Source organism: Colias croceus, chromosome 16, assembly GCF_905220415.1.
Source record: "Colias croceus chromosome 16, ilColCroc2.1".
Lineage (NCBI taxonomy): Eukaryota > Metazoa > Arthropoda > Insecta > Lepidoptera > Pieridae > Colias > Colias croceus.
The window spans coordinates 727,849-755,111 of NC_059552.1; the positions used below are offsets into that span (position 1 = coordinate 727,849).

The 27,263-nt window shown below is 35.3% G+C and overlaps 3 protein-coding genes across 3 annotated transcripts; all 3 read right to left on the bottom strand.

The window, feature by feature from the left end:
• Positions 1–14,412: 14,412 nt before the first annotated feature.
• Positions 14,413–15,896, bottom strand: LOC123698524 (retinol dehydrogenase 13-like). Its single transcript, XM_045645179.1, has one exon. It carries the CDS (start codon positions 15,597–15,599, stop codon positions 14,706–14,708), a length of 894 nt encoding a protein of 297 aa, XP_045501135.1. The 5' UTR covers positions 15,600–15,896; the 3' UTR covers positions 14,413–14,705.
• Positions 15,897–17,243: 1,347 nt separating this feature from the next.
• Positions 17,244–22,426, bottom strand: LOC123698653 (neither inactivation nor afterpotential protein G). The gene is made up of 11 exons (XM_045645392.1): positions 22,266–22,426; positions 21,958–22,160; positions 21,527–21,748; positions 21,076–21,285; positions 20,550–20,713; positions 20,146–20,306; positions 19,762–19,883; positions 19,256–19,439; positions 18,509–18,653; positions 17,842–17,988; positions 17,244–17,397 (listed from the first exon to the last, which is right to left on the bottom strand). The coding sequence occupies exons 1-11, from the start codon at positions 22,390–22,392 to the stop codon at positions 17,268–17,270; spliced, it is 1,815 nt and encodes a 604-aa protein (XP_045501348.1). The 5' UTR covers positions 22,393–22,426; the 3' UTR covers positions 17,244–17,267.
• Positions 22,427–24,001: 1,575 nt separating this feature from the next.
• Positions 24,002–26,509, bottom strand: LOC123698627 (probable ribosome biogenesis protein RLP24). Its single transcript, XM_045645356.1, has 3 exons — positions 26,373–26,509; positions 25,984–26,306; positions 24,002–24,504 (listed from the first exon to the last, which is right to left on the bottom strand). Exons 1-3 carry the CDS (start codon positions 26,451–26,453, stop codon positions 24,330–24,332), a joined length of 579 nt encoding a protein of 192 aa, XP_045501312.1. The 5' UTR covers positions 26,454–26,509; the 3' UTR covers positions 24,002–24,329.
• Between the last annotated feature and the right edge of the window lie 754 nt (positions 26,510–27,263).

The window sequence follows — 27,263 nt, forward strand, 5'->3', positions numbered from 1 at the left end:
CACTTACCTATGTTGTGTGTACAGTTAAACAATTTTTCTATCTTAAAATATAATATAGCTGTGTAAATATTTATTTTTAAACCACCACGCCGGAGGTAATAAACTTTCAATAAAATAAAATAAAAAAAGAAAGGAAACTGCCAAAAACTATAGTTTTTTATAGTTAGCATTATCGATTATAATCGATAATGCTAACTCTTACATAATATTCAGACTTAATGGTTCAAAATAACGCTTGCATAAAATATCTATATATATAAAAGAAAGTCGTGTTAGTTACTCCACTTATAACTCAAGAACGGCTGAACCGATTTAGCTGAAAATTGGCAGGGAGGTAGTTTAGAGCCAGGAGAAGGATATAGGATACTAAATACGTACCACGGGCGAAGCCGGGGCGGACCACTAGTTAATTATAAAAAAGATTATTTCTAGTTTAAAAGTCAAATGGTCATTCAATTTCTAAGAAACAAAAATGCAAAAATCATTCAAATATTATGGTAATTCAATTCAAACGTTATTTGAATATTTTCTTTGATCCCATAGAAAAGGATACTTATTTAGAATTAAATTGAAAGCATTTGCAGTGCAGTATTGCTAAGGTACAGAGCTAGAACCAGACCTACGTACAAATATATGTATAAATATATGTTTTTGTTTACAGGTTCTTGTATTAACATGACATGTAGGTATGATGAATTTGTGGGAAAATATTAGAAAGTCATTTAGGTTATAATACAAATGTTCACTTAATTTGACATTTGACCTTAATAAAACCTACGATTACCGACCGCAACTTTGAAAATTTCGACTTATGAGATAATTGAACACATGAACAATGCAATGATTTCACAAATGAATTATGCTTGCAAAATATGCATAATGCAGTTTTGCGAACGTATCCATCAACTTAATAAGCTTAAATTAGAAAGCTAAAGAGTAGGTAGGTACTTATTCACTAAACTGGAACAATAGTGCAAGGATTTTTCATTTTTAAGCGTTTCAAAGTGTTTTTGTTTTAATTCGTCATTTTTGACAAAAATGACATAACGAGCATGCTTTGGAACGAATTGGCCAGCTCCAAGCCGCACCAGGGAAGCTACCTCACCCCATCAGAAGTTCGGCGTCAAATCTATACATAATATAATAAATCTGTAGAAGGGTCAATTCTGTACATTGAAAATATTGAAAAAATAAATAGCAGGGGGTGTTACTGGATCGATACCAAACCCAAATATGTGATTAAAAAAATTTTTGTCTGTCTGTCTGTCTGTATGTGAAGGCATCACGTGAAAACTAGCGGTTCGATTTCGATGAAACTTGGTATAATTATTCCTTATTATCCTGGGCGTAAAATAGGATACTTTTTATCCTGGAAAAATACGTAGAAAAAAAATAATCTTAAGGAGAATGGCGAAACTGGGCCTAACTGTTACAGAAATCATAATATATTTAAAATTCATTATGTTATTTTTAGTAATTCTTGGTAAAATATTTACTTCTGATTCTATGGGAAATCAAATCTTTGAAAAAAAAGATAATACAATGCCACAATGTGTTCACTACCGGCATTGTTATAATTAGATTTCTATGACTACCGGTCTTATCAAGCAGAGATTGTCAGTGTTGTCAGGAGTAAAAAAGTCGAATATATCGATTAATACCAATGAATGTCTATATTTTATTTTTAATTTTATTGAATTCAAATGCTTTATAAATCAGAAGCAAAACTTAACTTATTTTTAACACATAATATCTTAATTTACTTAGATCATTCTATTAAATAAAAACATGTTTTACTTAATCAATAATAATTATAACATTTTTATTTAGGTAGCTGGCCATTAATAAAATGTCAAATTATTAATCATAATTGTGTCAGTGATGAGTGATTTGTTTATGTTTGTTGTTTGACATTTGAGTGAAGTTTTAGGCCCTTCTCCCATTACGATACGAATAGGCGATTCAAGTATCCTGCAAGTCTCGGAGACTAGTCGCCGCGGAGTATCTCACATATATTTTATGTAGGCTCGCACACTACGCTACTGGTATCCTACACGTCCGCGACTAGTATAGCACTACTCACCGTGTCGGTCGCTTTTGCATCGTGTCTCGACTCTCGCGCGTATCTCTTCGTTAGAAAGATAAAAATATCTAATCATCATGTTGTAGTTCTCGTTCGGCTACAAAAACTCTACAATTTATGTTTCTTTCAATATATGGATGAATCCAGTACTTCTTACTCTTACGTTGGCGTCTTCTATTTATATAAAAAAGAAAAACTGCAAGAGCTTCTTCGTCACTGGAATTGCTGATTGCTCGACATAACGACGTAACTGCTGTTGCAATAAATAAATGAATTATTATTATTATAACGTCGGTCCACAAAAACGAGGCACAATGATGAATTTAGTCATTTTTCAGTCGCATAATATGCGAGCATCGGGTAGCCAGCAAATATCTAAGTAGTATTCTACGCGAGTATCGTATTCTAGAAGTATCGTACCTAATGGCAGAAGGGCCTTAGTAATGTTATATTCAAAATTGATCTTAATCAATATCCCAATATCTCTGCTATCCCATAGAAAAGATCTATAATTATTATATTCATAGAGTCTGTATATTTTTATCTATTTAATCACCCATAAATCATTAGTGTAACGATCAGGCCCAGAGTCCTATGGGAGTTTGCCATTCTCCTTTTCAGTTTTATCCATAGACGTTGTTCCGTAGAACCGCGAACACACGTTGCGTATTATTATAGGCCTAGCCGTATTTGGGAATTGGGTCCAATAGATATTTATAAGATGTTATTGTCAGAGGTACTCAAAATGGATAAATAAACCATCCACGCGAAGACCGACATCCGCGCGGACGGAGTCGCGGGCGGAAGCTAGTAGGTAATAATTGTGAATCTAGAACATAAAAATAAATTGCAAAACGTATTGGTAAGCGCATAACTCGAGAACGGCTGAAACGATTTCGTTAATTTTTTTTTATAATATTTCTTGAAGTACGAGGATGTTCTTAAGGAGAGAAAACGTAAACGTGTACCATGGGCGAAGCCGGGGTTGTACCCCTAGTGAATAATAAAAGTGAATTTTGTTTCATGAATGTTATTTTATTTCAAGCAATCCTTTTCACAGTATTGTCGAGCATATAATTTTAAAACTGCAATCTACAATCTACATTAAATAAAGTTTAATTGAAGATCCATACCACAAATACCGGACATACACAAGGCTAGACCAAGATGGCTGCGCCATATATAGCATAGCAGATGCGCTAAATTAAATCAGTACTGACCGAGAATTTATAGATTACCCTTTTTTCTTAAATGCTAAGGTAATCTGGGTCAATAAGACCAACTAATTCATTGCTTGTGAAGCCAATAAGTAATGATTTTTACTATTTAGGCAAAAAATATTCAAATTTATAGATGTCATTCAATTAGACTTTTTTAAGATGAGCTTTTAATTCTTTATATTAGAAAAGGAGGTATCCTCGTTTCAAAAAGTAGTTGCAGATTTGAGACGACTGAAAATCTTAATAGATAGAATATCCTAGAGGTAGAGCTCTTTTCAAAGGGTTTATTTTAAAAGGTTACTGCAGTTTTCGTTTTCACTATTTCATGGATTCTTATGAATTAGATATAAATAATATAAAAATATATTTATATAATATAGAACTTAATGTATTTATTTATGCAAATATTACACCTGCACAAATGAAAAAAATAAACAAAATTATAAGCAATGTACACAAGAATATTAACAATTAGATATTACCGTGATAAAACATTCTATCGCCACCCAAATACTTAATTATCGCTTCATTAAACATATTAGCGTGAAATTCTAAGACGCACAATAATTTCGCAAAAAAATCTCCTATGTCAAATGTGATAGAGGTTATATTCTCGTGAAAAATATAAAATCACGCGAACTATGGTCTTCTCATGGCCTTTCATGCGGAAGTAAAAGCTATGTTATTACGAAGCATCGCAATTGCAAATTGATTAGATATTTTTAGGTTCCGCGGTCGAGTGTCAATCAGCTCTAACTTGTAAGGTTGGTGAATATTTCAACCCATGATGAACAAAAATACGGTCTTTTAGTTGTCTTTTGTATGTAAAATGTTTTTGGTTTTGTGTGACATCACGCTACTTCCGTTTCTTATCATTACTAGATTGTTGAAGGGAAATTAAAGGAAATAATTATTTAAAAAATATTTCATATTTTTATACACAGGAGCACTAATCTTATCATATATTTAACATTATCCTATCCTATCCTATCCGACTAATAAATGCGAAAGTTTGTATAAGGATGGATGTGTATGTGTGTGTTTGTTACTCTTTCACGCAAATACTACTGAACCGATTACAATGAAATTTAGCACAAATATAGAGGGTGACTTGGATTAACACAGGATAGGTTTTATCCTGAAAATCCCACGGGAAAGGGAACTACGCGGGTTTTTCTTTGAAAACGCGAGTGAAGCCGCGGGTGGAAAGCTGGTACCAATTACGATAAGGATTATATTATTTAGGTTACCTAGAAAATAGGCGTTTCTTAAACTAACATCTTTAATGAAATTTATGCGAATAAATTGTATTTTTATCTTGAAGTAGATAATCTGTAAGTACACCATTAAGTAGTATTCACAGACGATAGAAAACACTCTTAATTTTTCCTATTCCAATTTACCCTGGGCTATTACATGCTATTACTGAATCTTGTGTTGGTACTTTTAAAGGCATTTGATTAATACACGGCATTTACAAGCATTTATTTTTTTTAAATATGTAGGCTTCTTCGAACCGCTTTTCAATTGACATATTATAGCAATTAAGTCATTAGATGGTTCCGAAAGCATTCTATCTGCAGGGAACCTTATTTTTTTCTGAAAAATCTTTTTTTTTTATTTGGTACTTATTATCAAGAAGTCCAGAAAGTGTTCATACCGGAGTTGGAGCTGGAAAATTTAAATCTGTTTTTTCTATAGCTTTTACAGGAAACAATCGTAGAAACGGCTGGACTGATTTGAATGACCTTTGAATTTTGATTTGATATATTTCTTCCACTCCGAATAGAACATCTATTAAATATGAAAAATGAAATGAGGCTGTACAAAGTTCACTATTTCTTAACAATGGAGAACAAAAGAATTGCTTGTCAAAAGACAGAAATCTCGTGTTTGTATTACTTTCAATCGACCATTCGTAAAAATATTGAGAATTTGGCAACAAAATAATAAGAGGTGTGCCTGGGAAGTATTCCGCTGCAATTCGACTTTCGTAACATTTCTAATTTAATTGCATTTCTCGTCAGCAAAATAAACATACCTACCTACATAATATTATACCTACATGATACCTACTCATATCTCGAAAGATATGAGTAGATATCATGTAGGTAATATTATGATATATAAATTACATTAAGATTTGATAGAGCTTTGCAGTAGGAAGTCTGTAGTATCTAAAATATTATTAAGTAAATAATATTTACCCTAATGCAGCTGGTATTTCTTAGAATATATCATTGATACAATTATGTGTTTGTTCACAACTATATCCTTATTGCATATATTCAAAACATTGAATATCTAATAACAGCTGTAGGTACAAAAAATCGAAACTCGAAAGGAAACGGGCTACTACTTATTTATTTTCACACTAAAACCAATTGACAAGTCACAAAAGGTTCTATTATCATCAGACTGTGTAATGTTTACCGCGTAAATATTGTAATATTCGTGTTTGAAATCGTAATTAGTTGGTTTCCGAACGAGGCGCCGCGCCAACTCATTTGCCTAAACGCTGTCAGGTTCAATGATGTGATTAATATATTTGCATATAATACACAAATGTAAAAAACATTTTTTATTGACAAATGACAAGCAAAGAACTAATGTGAATTTTGGTTAAAGCTAAACACTTTAAGTAACATATTAAAAACTTTCCTGTAAAGTGCAAGCTGGATAAATCAAACTTCTTCTATTATAATTATATTATATTAACACGAATTACAGTAGTTTTATCGTGATTATTTTTCCGACCCAAATATCGACCAATAGAATTGCACCATTCGACGTCACGTGGTACAACCTACATGGTATTATACTGATAATTTTTTGAAAATTTTCTCTGGTCGTTGACGTCAAACTGACAGGTTAAATTCAATTGTGAAATTATTGGCCGACATTTGGGACGGAAAAATAATCCCCCAAATACCACACGAGCTTTAAAATTATCTGGCATTTCCCTCAAGGTTCCCTGCAAACAAATAAAGTCGTCAAGTTTTTCAGGAAAAATCACTCGCGCTTCGCGCTCGTGATTTTTTAGCCTTGACTAAAAACTTGACTCCTTCATTTGTTTGCAACGAACCTATCGGAAAATACCCGATAATTTTGAAGCTCTTGTGGTATTATAAGTGATAATTCATATTCCCATTGCAAGGGCCGCTATGCAATGCTAGCTCAGAGGCGGCATGGACTTCTTTTATTTTTATAGAAATTTCCATAAGCTGAACAAAATTATATGTATAAAAATAATGTCTCAACTAACTATTGATTGTATGTAACACGGCACTCATATGCGTTGCTTGTTTTACAAATTTCAGTTTAGAGTTAGAAAACATTAGCGATGCCCGCGGCGTTTCTTACGTGTGGAAAACAAACTTTCCCGTTTCACCGCAGAATCCTTTTAGCGCTTCTCAAATGTGCGCTCCAAATGTAAGGATCAAGCGATTTCCCATATTTTATACCATTATACAAAAAATACAATACTCGTAAAATCTGGATAAAAAAATGAACGTAGGTACTAAAGTTACAGACCGTACATTTATAAACTAGGTATGTAAAAGAATTAAGGCAAACTGCTACATAATATCTAAAGTTGAATGATTTTTAAATCGTTATCGTCAATAATCAATAAATTGATTCCTAGCTGCAGAAAAGTTTAATTAATCTTAATGCCATATGCATAGTAGTTAATTATACTATCTCATAAATAACAACAGTAAAAAAACAACAATAGAACTTTCTCTTTTGTTTATGAAAGTGATTATCATTCGCATAAACATAAATATTATCATAAGCATCTGCTTTTTTATGTATCATTCTATTTTAGAAAAGCATAATTTAATTACCTAGCGATTTATAATCGACGTTCAAATTTCATTCAAGTTTATTTGTAATTTTATTATGGAAAATTTCGCACCTTTCCCCTGTATAAAATGCAAGGAAGTTGCAACAGACATTAGATAACTTAAATCAATTCTCAAGTGATGCGATATTAATTAATCGCTTTCACTCATGCCTTGCGCTCTTGTATCGGATATTTGCGTAAGTCACACGGAAGCAACTTGTGACTGACATAATGATTCGACCATTACCCGTGTTTGTACACTGCAGAATGCATCATCGCTTATAATCTGTGAGAATTGAGGCAGGTCATGCATTCGTAACATGTTATTGTTTACAAGACTGCCTTCTTCTTTTAAAGACGGTCACTCGGGCAAACCGACAGTAATTATTGTAAGATGTAGGATGACATTTCGCACATCCGGAGAAATAACGTCACAACTGCATTTTTTAAAAAAATGAGTTTTTTGTCAAAAACGTTTCCTTTTATGGTTTAGTATTCGGGGAATTAATGTCGTAGATAATTTTAATTTTAATATTCTCCACGAGAGGTCGCTTATGACGTCGCGGTTTTGACATGTTATTGGCCCTTTCTGGCGGCACGATGTCTTATTAGTCAGTTGCGTCCGGCCATCTGAGCGGAGTAAATGTGCTTGGAGCTGCGTTGTCACATAAGGTAATTATGACATTTACTAAATAAGCTTTTGGTGGATACTTGTCACAACTGTATTTTTCTAAACAATTGTGACAAAAGCGCTCTCGATTTATTGATTAGTTATTTGATTCTAGTGGCTAAATATGTCATAACTGTACGGTATAAAACAATTATGACAATAACGCACCAAACTATTGGATATTCAGCTATGTGGCTTAATGTAATAATGTTATTTTATGTACAGTTGTGACAAAACCGTCCCAAAATTGGATGTTCAGCTATATAACGATGTGAGGTATTACAGTTATACATACTCAATACGTGTTATATAATTACATAATTTCGTTTTACAATACTTTAAAGGTGAGAGTACTCGCAGCGGGGATTTTTCGCCTGATAGTGACAGTGATGAATATCGGCCTACTAAATCTTCAAGCTCTAGTTCCTCTAGAAGTTCAAGTTCTGATTCTTCTTCATCTAGCGAAGATTCAGAAGTAGAATCTACTGCAAACCCTGTCAATAGACCTTCTGTAGAATAAGTTGCAATTTCTGAAACTGTAAATAGTACAAGTGAGGAGGAAACCCCAAACAATCTCCGAAAAGAAACGACTTTGACACAGAAAAAAGGTAAAATAGATAGCGAAACAACTTATGAGTCTCGGGCAAAGAATATGTTTCAGTAAAAATTGACAAAATTATGAGAGCTAAAATAATAGGTTCGGCATGTACGGCTTCTTGTAGGCTCTCGTGTTCATTTAAAACATCGGGGGTTCGACCTACACTGGTTTTTAATGTGGCCAAACCTACAGCATTTCAGGCACTGGATTGTTGGCAGTCTATAAGCTCTACTGTTAAGGATGATTTGTAAAGGAAGACCTTTTCAGGCAGCTTCTGCCCTAGGAATGTTCAGAATGAATGAATGAATTCAGTGCTCACCGTTGTACGATGTTTTCTATTTAACCTACGTGCTTTTATGATATACCCAAAGCCCGCAGGGATTTCCAAATTGGCAACAAATTCCTGCATAGAAATGTCAATGGGCACTCCTCTTACAATGCCCTTCCGTGAATAATTGTATAAGGGGATAATTGTGCTCAGGTTGTGCTGGGCCAATATTGGATGACCAATAAACACATTGGCATCTTCACCACTTAAAATTCGATACAAACCTTATTGCGGATTTTGATGGCCCGGATCGAGGTGCCTGATGTGGGGTCTATCTTACTGCAATGTACCTACAATGTAAGGTCCAGTCAGTTACAGCATACTGTCGAAAAAAGCCTTCTAGAAGGGGATGTTTATAAACGGTATCTATGGAAATAGAGTTAGGGCAGTCGCTTAGAGAAGATTTGCTTCTAATATCATCACCAACATCCTGGTCAAGATGACGTTTTGCCCTTGGACGGGGCACATCATCACTCATAGTCTCAGGAGGGGGAGGGGATCAGGTGGATCAGGAGGTGATACCTCCACGATTTAAATAATATCTACTAGAAATTAAAACAAACTTCGCGTAAACCGTCACGAACACAAAAATATCAGGTTTGATAGACTTACACCACCACCGTTATTTCAAATTAATTAAAATGTTACAATAAAGATGCTTTTTCTCTGTAGAAGTAATATTTTTTTCATACCTACCTACTAAATTTGACATAATAGATTTAGTATACTTTGAATCCCAGGGCCATAATGTCATAAATGTAGTACCATCCTTAAAAAAAGTAAAATACCTAAGTCTTATCTAGTTATTTCAGCCTCCCTGAAAATGCTATATATTCGAAGTTGAATATATTCACCAACATAATCAATTAAATAATTTTTCTTATGAATAAACTGGGTCCATGAATAACAAAGCAAACTTTTAAATCTCTGCCCTGTAAAAAGTGGTTTATGACATTTATGACGTTATTTCTCCGGATGTGCGATTTGTAAAACTTTTTCTATATGTTTTTCTATAAATGGGGACATTCGTATATTATGCGAATGTTTGCACGCAAGTGAGTGAACCGGGAAATGATTAATTAGTTAGACTGTAAATCCAGAGAAAAATGTAATTGGAATTTTATAAATAGCTGAAATCAGGAAGGTGGCGGTGTTGGCATTCTCTTGTACACAAGGAAATAAGTACGGTATGGCTTCTGGATTAAAATAATAGATGGCGCTGTCTGCTGAGCGGTCTTTTATTAACATACACAGTTACAGGTTCTATAAACTCTATACTCTCTCTACATATAGCTCTCTTACTCTATCTATACCTACTGTAGATAGAGTAAGAGAGCTACTTTTTCAGGTTCTTTGGTTGAAATGACAAAGAAGAGCGCCTCTATGTTAAATCATTATATTATACAGTAGGTATTTCACATATTCGTTATTTCCTGCTCGTAAACAAGGCAAATACAAGTTTTTTTTTTTTTTTTTTTTTTTTTTATATGAAAGAAGGCAAACGAGCATGTGGATCGCCTGATGGTAAGCAATTCCACAGCCCATAGGCATCTACAGACGTGTCCGAAGATGTGTTGCCGACTTTTTGAGGTGGAGGTATATTCTCTTTTTAAATGCCTCGATGTCATAGGCGTTCGGGAATATCGCCGAAGGCAGGTTGTTCCACAATTTGGTTGTGCGCGGAATGAAGTGGCGGGTAAATCGCACCGTACTAGAGCGCCAGAGGTCCAAATGGTGAGCGTGAAACTTGGTCTTATGCCGTGCGGTACGGTGGTGGAATTCCGCGGCAGGTATCAGCTCAAACAGCTCCTCAGAGCACTCCCCATTATACAGACGATAGAAAACGCATAACGATGCAACGTCTCGTCGTAAACCCAGAGGATCAAGCCGATCAGTAAGTGCTTGTTTGCCAATAATTCTGACGGCTCTTCGTTGCACGCTATCAAGTGGCAGGAGCTGATATTGTGGTGCCCCGGCCCAGAGATGGGAGCAGTATTCCATATGAGGCCGTATTTGCGCTTTGTAAAGTAGTAATAGATGTTCAGGCCTGAAATACTGCTTCGCTCTATTTAGGACACCCAATTTTTTGGAAGCTAGTGTAGCTTTGCCTTCCAAATGATAGCGGAACTGAATGTCATCAGAAATACTGACACCAAGAATTCCGATACTAGACTTGATACTAAGGGGAGTGTTCTCAAATAGGGGTGCTGTGAGAAATGGTGCTTTTTTAGCTGAAAAAAGACATACTTGTGTCTTGTGAGGGTTAAATCGGACAAGATTTTGTTGACCCCACTCTGAGACTTCTCTAAGGAGAGTCTCAATTTTGGACACAAGTATGTTACGGTACTCTTGGACGTGTTCCAGAGAAATATTAGTGCGGCCGGTATATAAAGCATCGCCAGTACTGTCATCTGCATAGCAATGAATGTTACTAATTTGTAACATGTCATTGATATGCAGAAGGAACAGTGTGGGTGAGAGTACGCAGCCTTGGGGAACGCCAGCGTTCACAGGTAATAAGTCAGAGCTTGATCCATCGACCAAGACTCGAATACTGCGCGCTGTAAGAAAACTGGCAATCCACTTGCACAACTTCTCTGGAAGTCCATAGGCTGTAACTTTCGAAAGGAGCGCCTGGTGCCACACCCGATCGAAGGCTTTTGCAACGTCCAGACCAACCGCTAAAGCTTCCCCCTTGCTCTCAACAGCGCTTGCCCATCGGTGAGTTAAGAAGATTAGAAGATCACCAGCCGACCGTCCATGACGAAAACCATACTGTTGGTCACTGATCAGCTGGTTCTCCTCCAGATAACCCAATAGCTGGCTGTTAATGATGTTTTCCATCACTTTGGAGAGCAAGGAGGTAATAGCAATTGGTCTGTAGTTGGATGGATCCGATTGATCGCCTTTTTTAGGGATCGGGTGCACTGAGGCAGTCTTCCATGAGGCAGGTACAATGCCGGTGTTATAAGAGTACCGAAAAAGCTCTGTAAGAACCGGTGCCAGTTCAGGAGCACATCTTTTCAGCACAATGGCGGGGATACCGTCGGGCCCACTCGACTTATGTGTATCAAGAGAGAAGAGAGCTTTTCGCACAGCACTCTGTCTGAAATGCACATTCGGCATGGAGCTCTTGCACCGCAAGATAGTAGGCGGTACATTTCCTCTGTCATCTAATGTTGAGTTGGATGCAAAGAGAGCACCCAGAAGATCGGCTTTCTCTTTGGAGGAGTGGGCTAAAGTATCATCTTCCCGGCGCAGAGGTGGAAACGAGGGCTTGCAGAAGTTTCCTTGGACAGCTTTGGCGAGTGACCAAAAAGCACGGCTCCCAGAAGGGTAGCGTAAAAGTTTCTCGCCTATGCTGCCAATAAACTCCGACTTTGCTGTGGATATTTTCCTCTTGTATGCCCTGGCAGCAGAGTTGTACCGTTTTTTGAGAGCACTAGCATTTGGATCCTTATTAGACATTGCTTCTGCCCATGCATGGAAACACTCTTGCTTCAGGCGAGCAGCCATTTTGCAAGGACGACCATACCAGGGCTGGGACTTACCGCCGACGGGTACTACAGAGTTTGGAATGAAAAGTTCCATTCCCTGCAGCACCACATCCGCAACTGAGTCAGCATAGTCACTAGGATCAGGTGCAAGGCAGACTTGCTTCCAAGGGTAGGATGCAAAAAATTCCCGCATCCCATCCCAATCTGCTGACCTATAGTGCCAAACGCGGCGGCTCCCAAGTGAACGGGGCCGTGATGAACGCAAGATTGGCACTGTACTCCGAATTAAACAGTGATCTGAAGTCCCCAGAGGGGCTTCGACTTTTACCTGATAATTAGCCGGATGGGAGGTCAACAGAAGGTCTAGTATAGAGGGTGTGTGGTCAGCAATGTCGGGTAGTCTCGTTATTGAGGAGACCAGTTGCGTAAGACCGTAAGACATCGCGAAGTTGTGTACAGATCTCCCCGCATGATCAGTGGTACGTGAACCCAACCATTGGGTATGATGGGCATTAAAATCACCTAAGATAATTATTTCTGCTGAGGGGATCTGTTCATGTACTGCATCAGCCGTTGTTTGGATGTGCTCGATGAGACGGTCGGTTTCTGCATCACCACTATGTGACCGATACAAACACGCGTAGATGCGGGGATGGTCACCACAGTCCGCACGGAGCCAGATAATTGATAGGTCAGTGCCCTCAAGACCGACAAGGCGACGATAGCAAATATCCTCCCTCACAAACACACACACACCAGCTCGTGGGATGAAAGTGTGCTCCAGTTTGTATCCTGGGTAACAGAGATATGTTGTGTCGGAGGGTGGACAAATTTGTGTCTCTGTAAGAAACAACAATGCCGGCTTTTCTGTCTCTAGGTGGTGATGGACGGGATTCAGGTTAGAATGCAGGCCTCTCACATTGCAGAAATCTACGGACAATGAAGGTGGCATAGACTTATGTGCTCGTTTGCGCTTGGTGGTATTCTTGAGCGGGATTTTGCCCTCCCCAGAGTACGTAGGGCAGCCCGAGCATGAATGCTCAGGAAGGGATTCTCCAACACTGTGAAGGTTGGTACCCTCCTGGGGTAAAAAGTAATTTAATTCCGCTGCCATGTTGTTCATTAAAAAGAGGTAGGGATAGGATTTATGATGGGAATAAAGGAAAGGATAGGTATAGGAAGGGAACAGGATGGGCCTCCGGACCTCCCACTCACCGTACGAAACACAGCAGCATTTGTATGCTGCTATTTCACGCCGGTTTTCTGTGGGAGTGTGGTACCTTCCCCGGTGCGAGCTGGCCCAATTCGTGCCGAAGCATGCTCGACTCCCACAAAAGTCAAGGAATATAGTACCTACATAATATTCATAAAGTTCTTGAAGACTCAAACTTATGTAAAACCGTACAATCTTCAACCTCTGTAAATTGAAATGTTAAAATTAGATGCATGATGTCTTCACTCGTAAACCAAGTTTCCAATTCAAGCACAAGACGTTCATAAATAAACAACAATTTTTATAATCATTAATTTATTTAGGTTCAATTTAAATTATTTTTAATTTAGGATCGCAAATAATAGATTGCCTCATATATTTTTCATGTACCTACAACAGATTTAGGTTACTAATTTTGTATAATACCTAAGTAAGCATGTTAAGAAGTAAGTATAAATATTTTATTAGTATGCGAAGTGATACTTCAATGATTAGATACTATATGGTGTGATTAAAATATAATGAGTCGCTTATTAATATTAATTAATATGATAAATTAGTATTGTAAACATTGCATTCATGTGTGCATATACTATATTCCGATTTCCGACAAGGTACCAGTTCTCGGTCCTAAGACGTATTCTTGTAAATAAATATTCAATGATACAATTTTGACTTTCCTATGATTTTATTATAAGTATGTAAGTACCTAAAGTTCTAATTACGGCTACCTACAAAACGTGTACAATAACAATAATGCCAGTAAACATTTATCAAAAAAATTACGTATGACTACGTAGTATATTATTATTAGTCTGTGGTATGACCAAAAATTTCTACGAATTACCATCGTACAAGTACATAACGCAACAATATCTATAGATTATTGCTATTAACACTTCTACATATTATACAAACAAAATCAAGTTACTTAACTAATTTTATTGATTTAATAATTGAAATTATTTCAATATCAACATTGCAAATAAGTTGATTGGTAATTTCATAATCTTGTTTCACAATTTACTTACGCAAGGTTTTCAAGGTTTGAAGGCCTTAACACTGGCAATGCTTGGTTATAAGATAGGTATAACTTATAGTTTATTATATTTATCACTTTAATATAGAAATTGCGTAACCAGAAGAGTAAGGAAAAAGAAATAGTACCTGTCCATTATTTACACTTTTTACACACGTTCGTATTAATCACATTGTTTATAAAATAAAATTTGTTTAAAACGTAGTTTCGTCATGTTACTCGTTCCCAATCTTCTTCTGAAGTAATATTAACAACCTTCTTTGATTCATCCCATAACAGCTTAGTCAACAATTCTTCATTGACCAACCAATGGTTTATCCATTTTTTACAGAACTTATAATGCTCTCCAGTGACATTTTCCATATTAGGATCCGCTGCTAAGAACGTTATTTCTCTTCCTACATCTTCTTTAGGCTGTCCAATTACATCCACAAACAACTGAGAAACATTTCGAATCAAGCCTGGTATATTATTTAGAATATCTGTCTCACGAACTATGAATGGATCGAAGGTATTTGCTGTGACACCAGTATCTTTTAGCTTATTACCTAATTCAGCTGTAAATAGTGCAACAGCCAGCTTAGAATTGGCTAGAGATTCTATAGAGTTATACCTTCCGATATCATTCCAATGATCGAATTCCAAATGTCCAATGTACATTGACGACGCTGAACTGTTTATTATACGACTCGGTGATGAGGACTTCAACAGAGGCAGCAATAGATATGTAAGCAGGAACGCGCCGAAATAATTCACTTGCATTGTCAAGTTGAGTCCATCTTCAGTGAGTCGGTCTGACAGTCCCACTGCGCCAGCATTGTTTATTAAAACATCTAACCTTTCTTCCGCTTTTAATGTCTCGCTTGCAAAGTTCCTCACAGATTTCAATGATGCTAAATCTATTTGCCTGTATGTGATAAGTGGATTCCCTGTTAGTTTTTGGAGGCGATCTTTGGCTTTTATAAGTTTGGTTTTGTTGCGACTTGCGATGATGACTCTAGCTCCTTTATAGGCTAGATTTTTAGCAGCTTCATAGCCTATTCCTGCACTACCACCGGTCACTATGATGGTTTTACCATCAAGCCTTGATTCGGTGTTACACATTTTCTTATTAATCCATAATACAATAACACAGCACGAAGTCGATCAAGGTACTGTCATTATGCAGGAAGTTAACGCTGTAAATGGACTATGCATTTATTATTATTATTTTTATGACAAAAATGTCTCGCGAAGTACCATTGTTTCTCGTTTAGTTGGCGGTGCCCATTTAGTGAACAATGCTGTTGAGGTTAAAATAACGAAGGAATGAATGCATGGAATTTAAGTATTTTGGTTCTTACTTCTTGCTACATATTGTACAGCCTAAACAAATTTCTACAAGTTTTTATTACTGCAAAAGTCAAAAAGTAGGTAGTCCAAAATTTCTTCAACTAATTCGGTGCAAAAACAGAATAAGACAAAATATAGATTATTGAAAAAGTGCCCCAAGCAATTTCATCATCCCTTTTTTGTGTTCAATCTCACAAACAGTAGCAGCAGTTATAATTATTTATTGAAATTCATCTTTAGCCATTATCCTACATCGAATAAGTTTCGAGTTAATTTCGACTTACAATAGTAAAATAGGAAAAGGCGACCTTTGATAAAGCCATTCAATTATAAAATATGAACAAGTTTTATAATTTGAAATCTTATTTTAAGTAAGTAAGTAATTTACGGTGCGGTACGTGATTCCGCGACCGCGACCAAGGTTTTCATTCGTATTTTATATATAATTAATAACGTATTTAATAATATACATATTTTTTTATATCTTACCTACTTGAACAATTAAAAAAAAATCGTATGCAAAACGAATTGCTTTGAATATTATAGGCACAGAAAAGTTATTTTGACATTCATTCAAATATTTTTAAAATTGCTTTTATAGTCGAGCCAATTTAATAGGCAACATTTGACGTCTATCAATTTTATCTTCGAAGAGAGGTAACCTGCTTAAAAACATCGATTAAAGTGTATTAATCGATACGGATTTGAAACATTTGTCAATCGAATTTATTAATTTATGATGATTTTTATTCACAAGTAATCAATGCATTCGATTCTAGATGTCAGATTTCGATTTTTAGAGTAACGTCTCTAGTATTTAAAAAGAAAAAAGGTTTATTGACACAAAATTGTAGCGACGTCAGTTCTTCAATTCAGAAATTGTTTATTATGTTTAGGATGGTTTATCAGTAAAATGAAATCTTAAAATAACTTCTATCGGTCATTATTATTATAAATATGTAATCGTAATTGAAAAAAGTTAAGCAAATGTGCAGTTCTAACAAAACGAAATATCATGTTATTCTATGTCGTCGTTACTAGGTTACGTTGTTGAATTTTGTTGAACTGTCAAATGTTGCCTATTAAAATGGCTCTACTATAGGTAGGTACTAAAATTATGCATCATAAAAATGTAAAAAACAAACTGCGTAGAAATAGATTAGAGACAAAAATATAAGTCACTTTAGGTCTTTAATTTTAACATACATTTTAAGTTTTGATGTTATATATTTAAAATAACTATTGCAAAATGCAATTCCATACAGGAAAAATAACACAGGAGAAATTGGACACTATTGTAACATATCTTAAATGTCACATTTACCGGTAAAGTTTTTTCCGCATTCGACCCCGCACGCACTTGACCGTTCATAAAATTCTTTCAAATTAAAATGCTTTTAATGAAACTAAAATAAGGTATATTCATACATTTATTAACAATCACACGTTACTTCTGATCAAGTCTACTGCTTTTTCCGCCATTCCTATGATAACTGAGTTTGGATATAAGGAGATTGGTGATGGGAACACACTTGCGTCCATTATTCTAAGTCCAGTTACGTTTTTCACTCTGCAAATTCAAAAATTGAAAATTAGTGTGTTAATAACAACACAAAATATAATTATTTGACACTTGTATTTAAGGTAGCATCTCTCGAATTTCTTCGAAGTTTTTAATGATCCTTCCATCGGTGGGTCGTTTATTTTGTTTTCCTTTTAGTATTGATGATGCTAGATTGATGATACTACCAATAGCCTATAGGAGAGAGTTCTATCACAATATACAGATACCCAGTAGGGAAACTTCATACAAACGTTCGAAATGGCTCATTATGACAATAATTGACAGATAATTATAAGAATACCCTTACGATTCTCATAAACACGCTTTCCTGTGTGCGTGAGCCATTTCGAATGTTTGTATGAAGTTTCCCTACTGATTGTATCTGTATATTGTGGTACTATAGTACTCTTCATGAATTTACTATAAACTCTTTATTAACAATATTGTTACCTAAGCTCACTGTCCACCACAGTACCGCCAGCCGCAGTACCACTAACGTGATGACCAGTCACAGCTATTTCTCGAATCAAGCATTCTAAGTATTCGTTTGGTGGACTCGCTCTGGGTTTTGGCTTCTCTGCTGTTTGAGACTTTATCCTATATGTAAAACAAAAATATATCATAAGGATCGTAAACCTAGTGTAAACAGTATCGAATAATAAATGTATTTTTTTCTATAATAATATTAGAAAGAAAGAAATTTATTGGCATCAACACGATAAACCATACATTAATAATCAATAACAAAAAATCTTATAACTAATAACTTAATAAGTATATTTAACTTATTTACAAAACAAAAATATCAATTTTTAAGCTATTGCATAGCTTCTATCGCGGGCCTTGTGCGCGGGGACCGAATCGAGAAATTCCGTAACGAAAAAACCTCACGCTCCCCACTCGGACGGGCGGAGGTGTGGCTTGAAGGCGTAGCATGCAATAGCTTTACCGCGGCAGTCCCCGAGTGACACACGTCGTTTTTTATTAATATTTATATATGTTTAATTACTGAAATGTCGGGCTAGTAAGCAATACAAATTAGACCATGACTCAAATCCCGTAAATTGTAAATTCTCTTTCAGGACATTTATACGTGAATACGTTAATTTTAACATACTTTTTCCTCCGTTTCTGTAGACCGATCTGATCCTGTTTGGAGTATCGCCAGAAGGTCAAGCATCTCTCGAGTCGGGGCCAGTGTATCCTTGCACCTATCTCCTTGAAGGGCTTCGTGGAAACTAGCCTTTCTGCTCTGCGAACAGCTGAAAATTTCGACAAGCATTTACACTTCTACATTATAAAGTAAGATAAGTTATGAACTTATGACTTAAAAATGGCTGCACCGATTAAACTATAAAGGAAGAATATTAATCAGAAAGATACATTATTTACCATTAAATTATTTTACAGACACACATTTATGGTAAAATATACGAATATACATTAAACTTATATTGATGCCAATTGCCATGAGATATAATTTACTCCATATTCCTTACTAGCGGTCCGCCCCGGCTTCGCCCGTGGTACATATTAACGTTTTCTCTACATAAGAACCATCCTCGTACTTCAAGGAATATAATAAAAAAAGAATTATCGAAATCGGTTCAGCCGTTCTCGAGTTATAGAATTACAACGAAAAGTGGCATTGATTTTTATATTCCTTATTTATTTTTAGCTTTATAACTTTTCTTTCTTTTTTATATGTATTTACTTGTTGCTGAATAAAGTGTATTTATTTCCTATATCGTTAAATAATTCAAGAATTAAACTACTATCCGGATGCTTCACACATGCATATATTATATCAAAATTTTCGTTTATAAACTTTTAAAATATCACCTGATCTTCACTAGATTCTTACCTTTTACCATGCACTTGACGTCCCAATCCTGCTGCAAGTAGTTCGGATTGACCACCACCGGTATAGTGGTGCTCGTGTCCCGTAGTGTGACACTCCCCCTACTTTTGGGCTGGGTACAAGCGGCCAGGAACACGAAGCCCTCCTTGCTTGTATCGTTGTGGAATGGAAACGAGTCGCGGAACACCTTGACCCAAAATTATATATTTTGGAAATTTTTAATAACTTCAGCAATAATTTTAATCAAGCTAAAGTAATATTGCAAAACTTTAAGAAATTAGATTTTAGCGTCCTGACATAGCTATATTTAAAAAAATAGGACTGAAAAACAAAAAATCTCAAACAATTAATTAATATAACAGGTTCTGACAGCTCTGCTCCAAATAATTAGTTTGAATCAGACAAGTGGAAAATTTAGGGGTTACCTATAAGTATGCCAAAGCGAAAGACGTTATAAATTTAAAACATAACAAATATACTTAATTAATGAGAAATTATTGAATAAATACCTGTGGCTTGTAGTTAGAGAGATCGCTTAAAAGTCGTTCACTGGTCGAACCCATCGCAAACAGCATTAGGGCAGACGTGTTTTTGTATTCCACACCTGCTACTGGTGGAAACGATAATAATCCTGAAAAGTAATTGAATTAGTGAATTAATTTATTGGATTTCATTTTAAATATTTATTAAGCACTAATTCGATTTATCAATTCTAACCATTGCAGATTGCTATTTATAAAAAAAGAATCGTAAAAAGTTCCTCGGATTTCTAAACTCTGAAAAATATCTAGGAATGTGGCCTTATTTAAAATCCGAACACACAAAGTCTTTTGGATAAATTCACAAGGAAAATTATTTTACCAACTTTTAATGGAACTCTATTTATTCTTTACCTTCTCCTTTCCAGTAATAATTCCAAGCTGTAGACAAAGTGAAGACCTTTGCCAGTGTGACGCTGATCGGTTTCTTGATGCTAACGTATATGGGTACGTTCATATGGTCGTGAAGATTTCTACCGACGTTGTTGTTCTCTGATACTGGTGGAATTTTAAGTCTATAATTGAATGAGAAAATATTAATATCGAAAATTTTATGCCTTATCTTGCGTTTTTTGGTAAACCATTAAAAGTTACTAAGTAGTAAGAACAACCATGTTTTCCATGACCTTCCTAATATTCAACAAAACTGCATTACCAATAAGATTAAGGTATGCGCTGAGAATACACTGGGATTTCATTTAATTATGTATTTTCATTCAGAATATCATTTACTATTAACATACAATGATAATAATGACCTTTTCAATAAATCCCTAGGTCCTATCCCGGATAGCATCAAAATCTGTGGAGTTTTGATAGCACCAGCGCACAGAATTATTTCTTTATCCACAAATATGTTGTTCAGGTATTTGTGGTCTGCTAATAAATAAAGTGAAGATGCGGCGTTGTTCTCAAACCTAACCTGAAAGTAATTTATAATAATTGGATTATAGGGTTTCGATATCACCTAATTAGGTGAACGTCTTTTGTTAGCAGAAGGTAATTTTATGCAAAATATGATCTTTCAATATTAGTATGTCTTCAGTAGGTGTATCTAAAATTGCTGCATGTTTTAGTTATAACCAAGAAAATAAAATTTTGAATATTGTTTTAAAAACATAAGGCCACATATTCATACACATCCTACTAACATTTCATGTAAATCTAGTAACTATACCAATTTTGGATAGTCTTGGATATCAAATCATAAACTACTACCTACTCCTATCACTACATCATGGGACACTTTTTTCTTTTTTAGCCCATCAAATACAAGAAGCTTACCGAAATCGCCTGGGTTTTCAACATAACATGCAAGTTGGGTCTATTCAATGCCGGCTTCAAATAGGCATTATATGCCTGATAACGTCGACCATCGCGCACCGCAGCTGTCGCACGCCGAAACAGCGTGTACCTGTCCGCCAATCGAGAAGACGCACGCTTGAATATAGATGTTAGCTCGTTATCCTCTACAAGCTTTAGTTGCATTGGCGCCTGGAAATAGTATGATAAAAATTCTGTTATTCCACCCTTCTATATGCATGTAACAAAATTCCCAATAGTCTGTAAGTACCTAGGTAGTTTGTAACAAATTTGTAATCCGTTGTGGATCCTATGCATAATGCAACTAGCAGGTATTTAAACAAGATTATAATATTAACCTACTCTAAATTGAACGTGGATTTTATAAAGTGTACAACGACACATATTATACACAATATTAGGATGTAACAACCTTTGTCTCATCACAGTAACCAGCAGACAAACAAGGCGATTCGTATTCACTCTCAGTAGTTCCGAATGCCTTCATGAAATATGGTTTTAGATCTTTGAAGGTCCATCCTTCGAAACCAAGGCGCGACCACCGGTTATAATCTTCAGGTAGACCGAACCCATGCAGGAGGAAGTTGATTTGACCAGAGCCACCTAGTCCCTTTCCTCTTGGTAATATTGGAGTCTGAAAATAATGTATGTAGGTTACGATTTTATATATATCATGCACAAAAATATTTCTTTCTTCTATTTTTGTTTTGTGAAAACCCCTAGGTAAATGAGAAGGTAAATCGTGAAAAATATTATAAGAAAACGTCCTTAGAGATACAGAGGAAAAATTGTTTATGTAATAATACAAAGTCTGTAAAAGGTATAAATGAACATATAAGTTACCTGATCCCACATTCCGAAAGACGAATACTTCTGAGGTTTAGCGCGAACTGACCAATCATTTGGTCCCTGTTGTGCCGCGGTAGCCGTTAGAGGTATATTGGTGAAATATCCCATATAACCTCCGGCTTCTATCAGCAGCACCTTCACATTTGGATCCTCTGAAAGCCTGGTCGCTATCACACAACCCGCAGTGCCAGCGCCTACTGTATTTGAAAAATTGATGTGTCACCACACTTATGCTCGTGATAATTTCTAAGGCGTTTTATTTTAAATTCAAAACACGACAAGTACCACGTTTGAAAACTTACCCACAATATAATCATAACGTTTATCAGGTTTTGTAATAATACTAGTATTATAATTAATATACTTTTGGTACACGGCGTAAGAAATAATAGCTACCGTTAACGCACCAATATACGAATAGAAAGACATTATTGCCACTAGTTACTTTTGCTACAATCGTGTAATATTGACTGTTCATGATTCTTAATTCAGTCAGTGGCTTTGTCCTAATTGGATTGACCAGGGGTGAATAAACTTTTACCCCACGTGAAAAGTGATACGTATCTATCTACGATCTGTTATGCAAAATCAAATCAGTGTGATAATGCGATCTACTATTACTTTGCAGAAATATATAATTGTCACAGAAACCGTTAGAAAAGTAGCTCAAGCTAAGGGATACAAATTGTTTATATAAAGGCCTACCTATGGAATGAAAAAATAAACAGTATTTTAAACTTCGAGATAACACAATGACGTGTATTAATTATTCTCATACTTAGGTATGTACTTACTCTTCACAAGTTAGGTGCTTAAGTTTCTTGGTTTATATTCGGGCAACAATACCTAATAAAAGCATTTCCAAAAGCAAACACGAGGTACGATAATAATTAGGTACTCAAAAAGTTCTAATTTTCTCGCAAAATCTCCGTAAAATGTTTGCAACCCCTGAATGAAAACTTAAGAGGATTACGGTCTAGGTAGCGGAAATCAATAGGTTTATAATGATGCAATATATGACATGTTTTACTTTGATTGGAGACGACCTAGTTCCATCAGCATTCAATTATGTTATGTAATTTTTAGGTAAATCATGGAACAATAAATTTGATGAACAATAAAATATCAAATTTAATGAACATTTGTCGTTCTCTGGTAGAATCCTGTATATTAGTGTATAATAATTATTTACCAAAATTATGCTTAGTTAATTAATTATTAACTATAAACCTATACGTAATAAGTTACGGTGTGAAATGCGAAGGTAGGTGAAATATGAAATAGAAACTGAAGGGATAGAATAATGGACAGTAATTTTTGGCGACATTTTGTTTTACAGGAAGTCAATTTCATGTTTTAACTGTTTCTAATATTTAATGTTACTACAAACAGATTGCAGATATTAATCTACAAAACATTAATTTGATTATTCCATAACCCATTTCCCCAATATCTCTTTTTACATTTTTTGTTGGTTGTCTCTATATAGAAGGTAAAATGTGAAGAGACTACGGTAGCTTATGCTTGCAGTAGGTAGATATACATAATACATAAAACTAGGGATGTAACGATACATGATTTTGCCGATACGATACCGATACCGATATTTGTAGTAATGTATCGGCGATACCGATACCGATACCGATATCGATGACTTGGTAGAAAAATAAATAGTGAATTATGCATAAAAAGTTACCAACATTTAACAGAGACTCAACTGTTAATCGTATTCTTTTAAATAAAAATACCAAATCAAAAAACAACAAAACCATTTATTTTAGTATTATTATTTTACAAAGTCAGTTAAACTTTAAGTAACACACATACAATCAGTACCTAATAAAAGTTTACTATTGGTAGAGTTTTTTCAGAAAACAAAGTGCGCACGCGCGGGCGGCCTCCCGCATCGTTCATTGGGCGCGGTTTTTTGAATTGTTTGATATCGGTATCGTTACATCCCTACATAAAACGATTTATAAATCTGGGTCAATGCTAAAACTGAGATAGTAAAACTAGGATTTCAATAAAGAAAACAACATTTTCTGTACAAACATGGTATAATCTTGGCATACAATTTTCAATGATTTGTTAAGTTAACTGCTATTTCAATATTTATTATAATATGAAACTAAGTATATAAAGAGACAATAAATTTTCTAAATTAAATGTTTAGCGAACACTAGGTATTGGAAACTAATACGTAAATGTTCAATATGAAAAATGAAGTAATATGCTTATTTTCGAATTTATTGTGTAGGTACATAAAATTCAAATGCATTAACTCCATTCAAAAACTCTCTCTTGCATTTCATGATATCAAAAATCTCTTGTGCAATATATTCAAAGATGTTTTGAACCTTTTTCTCTTATAATTCTACTTCTCCGCCTTCTTCAATCATTTCTCCAGTAGCGGGCACCATGACGGGTGCCTCGATGACCTGCTTCCGACCTTTGGCGTCCACCACCTCAATGGTTTCAGGCTCAACTTCCATTTCTGTCTCCTCTTGCATCAATCTTTGTTTAAGACCAGCTGCGGGTGATCTGGAAGACAATTTTATATTAAAAAATGTCTAATAACCTTGGGCTTATTATCTTGCTAAGTGAAGTTGGAGTCAAAATAGTGTAATAATATTTTAGTGAGCTTATTATATGTTATGATTAATGGCTTTTTAATTTTCTATGGACAACAAACTGTTTAAAAACTGTTAATGTAGAATTTTGTGTACAATTGCACATAAACCAATTAAAAATTCCATACTTGTGATTGTGACAAATAATCTAGTGAAATAATTTAAAATCAGGAGCAATTTTAAATTAGGGATAAAATTTAGAATATGGACCGTCGAGTTGGATATCGGCGATTTTATAGCGATAAGATAAGACTCTGAGAAGTAATTTTACGAAGTTTCAAGTTGCGCAGCCGCGTATTTTTTTTATAATAAAATAAACAAATTTGTTTAATTTGTACTACTTTTCGTAATTTTGACGTTGACAGATGCTTGTCACTAGCAAATGATTCACTCATACAGCTTTTTAGTGATATTTTTATCACAATAATACTTTATAAAATACATAATTTTAGTTATTATAGTGTTATTGTATATAAAAGAAGTCAAAATATGTTAAATTGGTAATTAATATTTAAAATTCATTATGTAAAATAAGTATGTTTTATTATATTTCCTCTAAAATATAAACATATTGGATAATAATAACAATGCACAAAGTTAACTAAAGTATTTTAGTAAAGATAAAGAAATTACACAAAACACTAGTTTACATATAGCCACATCAGCAATGTAGCTGCTCGACTATTAATTAATAATTCAGTTCAATTATGTTTAGTTATAATTTAATTTATACAAAAGTAAATAATTCTAATAATAATAATACAATTATGGGTAAAATGTAACCCACATAAATCCATTACACAAAAGATGAGCAGTCACATAACCAAATCTGTCAACCCCGACTCCACGTGGTCCTTCCGCTCTTACCCCTAGAGTGTATTAAAAAATCCGGAAGCGCGGAGGGAGAGCAGCCCTCGCCCGCTGTAGCTAAGTGCAGGCACCGTACAAGCAGAAGCGGCTGAGGCTGGTCGCCGAAGGCGACCAAACAGCCGAAGCTGCGTAGGCGAGCTAGGTGCCTGTACTTAGATACGCAAGGGTGATAGGGCTGCACTTCCCGCAGCGCTGGAGCAGAAGCAGAAGCAATATAGTGCAACAATTTGGTTATGGAGGGAGTTTGGGAATTGAGGGAAGGGAAAGGTTTATCCTCCCCTCCATTATTTGTCACTTTCGGCCCAATTATAACCTCAAACTTTGACCTTGAATATCTCAGGAACTACTGGTCTGCGCGGGGGGGGAGTGGTACCGAGGAGTTCCCCCCGACCCCCCCTCCCCTCCCCCACCCCTCCCCACCCCCGCATCGACGGTCCATATTCTAAATTTTTACCTAAATTAGTACTTGGCTTTAACCATTACAGTGATTGAATTTCACAGATATTACTTTTCAAAATACCTGATAAGAGATATATCCCTCTGTACTTCCCGTACGTCCCTCTGCCACTCCACTTCCCTTCCTTTCCTTAATCTCTGCATTATGTAATTGTTAGAGCGACGCTGGCGTATCTCCTCTACCTTCTTCATTGCTTCTATGGTCTTGGTCCATAATTCTCTGTTGTACTTAAGTGGTACGTGACGACGCTTTTCAAACTCAAACGATGGGTCAATAGCCAATTCCTTGCCAGCTGTCTTACGATACGCTTTAGTCCATTTGGTTTTACGCGGGTTCTTCTTCTTTTTGAATGCTGCATGGCATTTTGATCGACAAAATCTGAAAATCTAACCAAAAAGTTTGTACAAGGTTGCAATTGGAAATAATTGAAAATGTCTTAAAATTATATTTACCTTGCAGTCATTTCTCACAAATTGTATGCCGTGTCCAGGATATATCCTGGACGAGCAGAAATAACATGTTTCAATACGCATTTTTACACGTGCTGTATTGTTGTTTTGACAGCACGTCAATAAAAGAACAAATATGGCAGATGGCTGGACATTTGACTTAAAACAAAATTGTTACCAGATGCAGATATCACATTTTTCTGAAAAATAAATACAAGTTGAATTGTTATATTGTTTGCTTTATTTTAAACAATGAATGCACGTATTTACTTGAATCAAATAGTGGCTTATCAATTACTTTCAATGCATGCATGTTAAGAAATTAACTTTGCCTGCCACCTAGTGACGAAGTTTAGTAACTAATACATTTATATTAGTTCGTCTATTCAACAATAGATGTCGCTAGAAACATCATTTGATTGTAAAATCTAAAGTTATGATCACCGATTCAGAGTCAATGAGTCGGTATGAGTAGTAAAACAAGTTGCTTAGCCGGTATATCACAAAGTGAATAGGCAATACTTTTCAGTTGACTGCCCGATTTATAGCTTTCCTAAAAATACCGGCGTGTTTACTGCGTCGGTTGTATGTTAAGCGTCTAATTACTTGTAAGTATCGTCGATATTTTGTATGGCTTAAACATACCGTTACTGATGATTTTGTTGCCATATAAATATAATTGTTTACTGTACTAGAAATTGTGTTTAACATATTAATCTATTTTCTTCAGTTTGCAAAATTTTGCGTAGGTAATTATAAGAATACCTACCTACCGAAAAGTTATCCAATATTCCAATAAGATATTATGAAAATACAATTTGGTATAAATTCAAGAACCAATATTACACAACGTTAACATTAATTGGCTGTGGTCAGGTCATCTTGGGTGGTAAT